Here is a 4,120-nt window from a genome sequence, read left to right on the forward strand (position 1 = left end):
TGAGTAAAATACACAGTTACCCACAAAAAAGTCTTACCTTTTTTTATATACAGGCATGCTCGGAGAAAGTACTGGTGGCCCTGAGGGGGAACTTGATAGGGATCCTGAGTATTTATCCACGAGTCTCCATTTAGCAGGCACATACTCTAATGGGGGGTCAGGTGGCCACTGGGTGTTTGGTCTTCCTCCCATCGAAGACAGGGGTGTGCTGGCTTGGTCATGGTAGGGTGGCAGTGACGACCTACTCGCGTTGTTGAAGAACACTGACGACAGGGACCCACGCCCAGGGTTAATGTTTTTATTCGATAGTTGTGGGCAGTATTTCTCTGGGAGGAACTGATGCTGCGAAGCAGAAGCAAGGGGCTGGAAGATGGTACTCATGCTACTTAGACTCTGCTGGGTATTTTGTGCACTTTCAGAGAGAGGACGTTCTTCTTGGCAGATTGGGCTGAGCTGGAAGTCTTCTCCATCCATAGGAATGTAAGGAGCCAAGGTTTCAAGGTCCAGTTCATTGAAGTCAGTCTGCACAAAAATAAAGTTCACAAAGAAACCAGAAGTCAACGCTAGCTGTGGCAGGCAGCGTGCTACAGAACAGTGGTAGATGCGAAGCTGAAAAATGGCTCTATGCCAAACTTACCCTCATAAAACTGGCCACCTCCTATTTAAAGACATCTTAGCTCTATGACTAGTATAGAGGTTCATCACATCATTCGCACAGGAAGACCACAAACTGTAGAAAAAGCCCTCCCAGAGCAGCAGTAGTTGATGAAGCAGCTTGCATGCAGCCTGCAACATCAGCGTGATCTGAAGGGGAGCTTGTGTTTCGTTATGCTCTGAATAACTTAACTTGTCTGCCACGACACATGGCATGTAGTTCAACCTTAGGCTTTTTCATGCTAAAATAGAAAATGCAGCTTTCTCATAATACAGCTACGTGAAAAGAATGCATCTAAAAATGCAAACTTACAAAAATAGAGTTGGAAGGACACTGTTGCGCTTGAAGCTGTATAGGGGTTTTTTTTTCCCCTTGGAGAACTAGTCGTATTTAAATTAATTTCTCCTGGCGTTTGACCAGAGCTGGACAGAGAGGAACGTCAGGGTTGGCCCACCATGGCTCATGGCAGCGGCACTTCTCATGCCAAAGCTGCTGTATCTGACAAAACTGAGCTTTGCACAGGTCGAGTCTTGCACCGAGTTTGATCCCCATTTTCCTCCCCTCTGTCCACTCTTTCTGTTGCTTTCATTGCTGTTTCTCTGTCCAGTCTTTGATGAAATTTCTCCAGGACGTGGTCTACAGCCTTACCTAAGCCTGCAAATTGCGGCACCTCATCTGGTCCCTGGTCAGCCCAAACTGTCTCTGAAATCCTCCCAGAGGCAAGACAGGAAGAGGATCTCCGAAACGACAGTTTTCGGTTTGTAGTTCAAGGAGATGCGAGCTACGAGGGGCGTTCCTTTCTCATGCTGATGTTTTGCAAGAGTCAGTTTATTTGTATTTTATTCTAGAAAGGATGTTTACTCGCCAGTCATTAGGCCAGATTAAAAGAAAAAAAAATTGCTGCTGTTTGTATTCCCTGTCCCGTGGAAGCTCTCTGATGCTTCTTTGTTCCTGGCAGTGCCACCACAGTGCCACCCTAGTGCGCTTGTTTTGGAGAGTTAGGGACAGAAATGTACCCCCCCACTTTGGAAAGCACATGTTTTTCTTAGCGTTGTGCATCAGAGCTTTGGTGCGCACGTGGGCACGTTCATCACATACAGCATCCCCTCAACAGGGGACTGGTTTTTTACGGCTTTTGGAAGAGATGCTGATTTCTTACCTGGGAGGTGCACTGACTTTTGGATTCTGTGTCCATGGCAAAAAGTTTTTCAATCACCTCAATCCTAAAATCTTCATCCACAGAACTGTAATAGTCCCCGGGGCTGCTTGGCTGCAGAGAAACAAGAGTGTGCTGTGAGCGAGATGCTGATTTCTTACCTGGGAGGTGCACTGACTTTTGGATTCTGTGTCCATGGCAAAAAGTTTTTCAATCACCTCAATCCTAAAATCTTCATCCACAGAACTGTAATAGTCCCCGGGGCTGCTTGGCTGCAGAGAAACAAGAGTGTGCTGTCCGCAAGAGCACCGCGGTATGGGCTTAGCATTGTGCCCTTGCTCCCGTGCGGTTCAGGAACAGCTTCCCTGTGAAAGGCAGGTGCCTCACGGCATACAGCGTCCTCGGAACCCAAACCACCCGCTTCTGTCACGTGCTGCTTTTCTCCAACGCGAGACCGCTTGGCTCTACAAAACGCAGGCCCCCAGTGCAGGGACCTAGTTCTCGTCTTAGTTCGAGTGTTTTTTGGCAGCTCAGACGAGGAGCATGCAATGCACGCTGCGGAATACTTCAGTCAAGAAGGGAGTTGCCTAGCAATACCCCGCTGCCTTGGGGAAGATCGGGCGGCCTCGAGGAAGGGCCGCTGAGAGCGGCTGCAGCTCTTGGGGGCCATGCCCTGAGAGCACCATCATGCTTGCAGCGGGGAACTCCATGGAGCTGCTCGCAGAAGCGTTTCTAAGGACTACAGAACGAGGAAGGGCTGGGGCAGCCTTGCCAGTGGCCACGCTGTTTACTTTGGCTTTACGTAAGGGTTACTCCGCAAAAGGCGGTAGCACGTTCTCCTCCTAAGACACATGCAGGACAGGGCAGAGGTGGGCTAGGTCTGGTCAACAAGCAGGTCTGCTGACCTGGAAAGGTCATCTACAGAGACTGGGACTTACACACAAAACATGCCATGCTGTCATGCTCTTTTTTTTTTTTTTTTAAGCTCCTCTTACCGTGGAACAGTTGATGGGCAGAGGTGGGCTAGGTCTGGTCAACAAGCAGGTCTGCTGACCTGGAAAGGTCATCTACAGAGACTGGGACTTACACACAAAACATGCCATGCTGTCATGCTCTTTTTTTTTTTTTTTAAGCTCCTCTTACCGTGGAACAGCTGCTGTTGCTGCTGGCACTCGGCGTACTGCTGCCGGGCGCAATCTGGGGCATTGTGAAGGACGGTATCGTCAGCGTTTCGGCGGGCGCGGCGTGGCTTTTCGCTTCCACAGGCCAGGCTGCGTTTGGCGTCAGAACAGCACCGGGGAAGGCAGGGGCTTCCTCAAACTTCTGTGTCCCTGCATGGAGTTTTACCAACATCAGTGGCTGCTTTTAGCCGGTGCTGCGTTGTGTTGTAACTGCAGCTATTCGTTACGAGCAAACCCTGCGCCCAGTCGCCATGACAATAAGTTGGCATAGACTTAACGCACGTTGCGTAGTCAGCAAGAAAGCCCGATTCTGCTCCCATTCACAGAAATTTCCCACTGGTGTGAGCGCGTGGGCTCCTACAGCCATTACTCCCCATCCGTGCACACAGCAAACAGAGCTCTTACATTCAACGCGGGCTTCACACGCGATTCGCTATTGCATAGAAATTAGTTACACAAATACCAACCAAAGTCCAGGGAAATAATGGCATCGCCGGGTGTCGGCGCCAGCTGAGCGAGTTCCTCTGGTTCCTCCTTCAGCTTAGTAAACAAGAAGTCGCTCTTCTCTGTCCCGGGGATGCCGCTCTCGTAGGCTGTACCCATGGGCAGCAGGTGAGGCTTGAAGAGCGATTCCGTTTGGTCCATGGAGAACACAATGTCATTCTTCTCAATTTCACTGCCCAGAAAAAGAGGTGTTAGGTGTTTTGCATTAAGGAGGAAAAAAAAAAAAAAGCTGGGGGTAGTGTAGTCAGGACAAAGTCTCTAAAGCTGGGCCCCGCACAAGCGTCTTGGCCTCTTGCTGCCTGCCAGGCTCTCGACAGGCGAGGCACGGGTCCAGCGTTGCCGAGCACCACCATCTCAGATGACGCAGAGAGCGTCAGGACCGCTGTGGGAATACTCGGGGCTTTGTTGCTCTGCTTTTTTAAAGGGAGGTAGTCGAGGCTATGACAACCCAGACTATCACTCAAGGAAGTATTTCCTATTTTGGCCCCATCTAAGACCAAAAATACTTGAGTTTAGCCAAACAGAGGTGAAACTCCTGATTGATCCTGAATTTTGAGGTGATAAGCAGCTTGTCCTAGCATCCTACTTAATTAGAAAACCAAAACGCATTGGCAGTTGCGTTAC

The 4,120-nt window shown here is 49.8% G+C and overlaps 1 protein-coding gene across 1 annotated transcript in view; it reads right to left on the reverse strand.

Moving 5' to 3' along the window:
- EPAS1 (endothelial PAS domain protein 1) overlaps nucleotides 1-4,120 on the reverse strand; it is a 31,883-nt gene that overhangs the window by 2,904 nt on the left and 24,859 nt on the right. The window contains exons 8-11 of the mRNA XM_010140070.1: nucleotides 3,460-3,668; nucleotides 2,955-3,142; nucleotides 1,973-2,083; nucleotides 38-522 (exon numbers count right to left, since the gene is read on the reverse strand). Of these exons, the coding sequence (XP_010138372.1) occupies nucleotides 38-522; nucleotides 1,973-2,083; nucleotides 2,955-3,142; nucleotides 3,460-3,668 (993 nt within the window). The remainder of the gene's footprint in view (nucleotides 1-37; nucleotides 523-1,972; nucleotides 2,084-2,954; nucleotides 3,143-3,459; nucleotides 3,669-4,120) is intronic.

Source organism: Buceros rhinoceros, unplaced genomic scaffold (assembly GCF_000710305.1).
Source record: "Buceros rhinoceros silvestris isolate BGI_N320 unplaced genomic scaffold, ASM71030v1 scaffold2237, whole genome shotgun sequence".
In the NCBI taxonomy this organism is placed as follows: Eukaryota; Metazoa; Chordata; class Aves; order Bucerotiformes; family Bucerotidae; genus Buceros; species Buceros rhinoceros.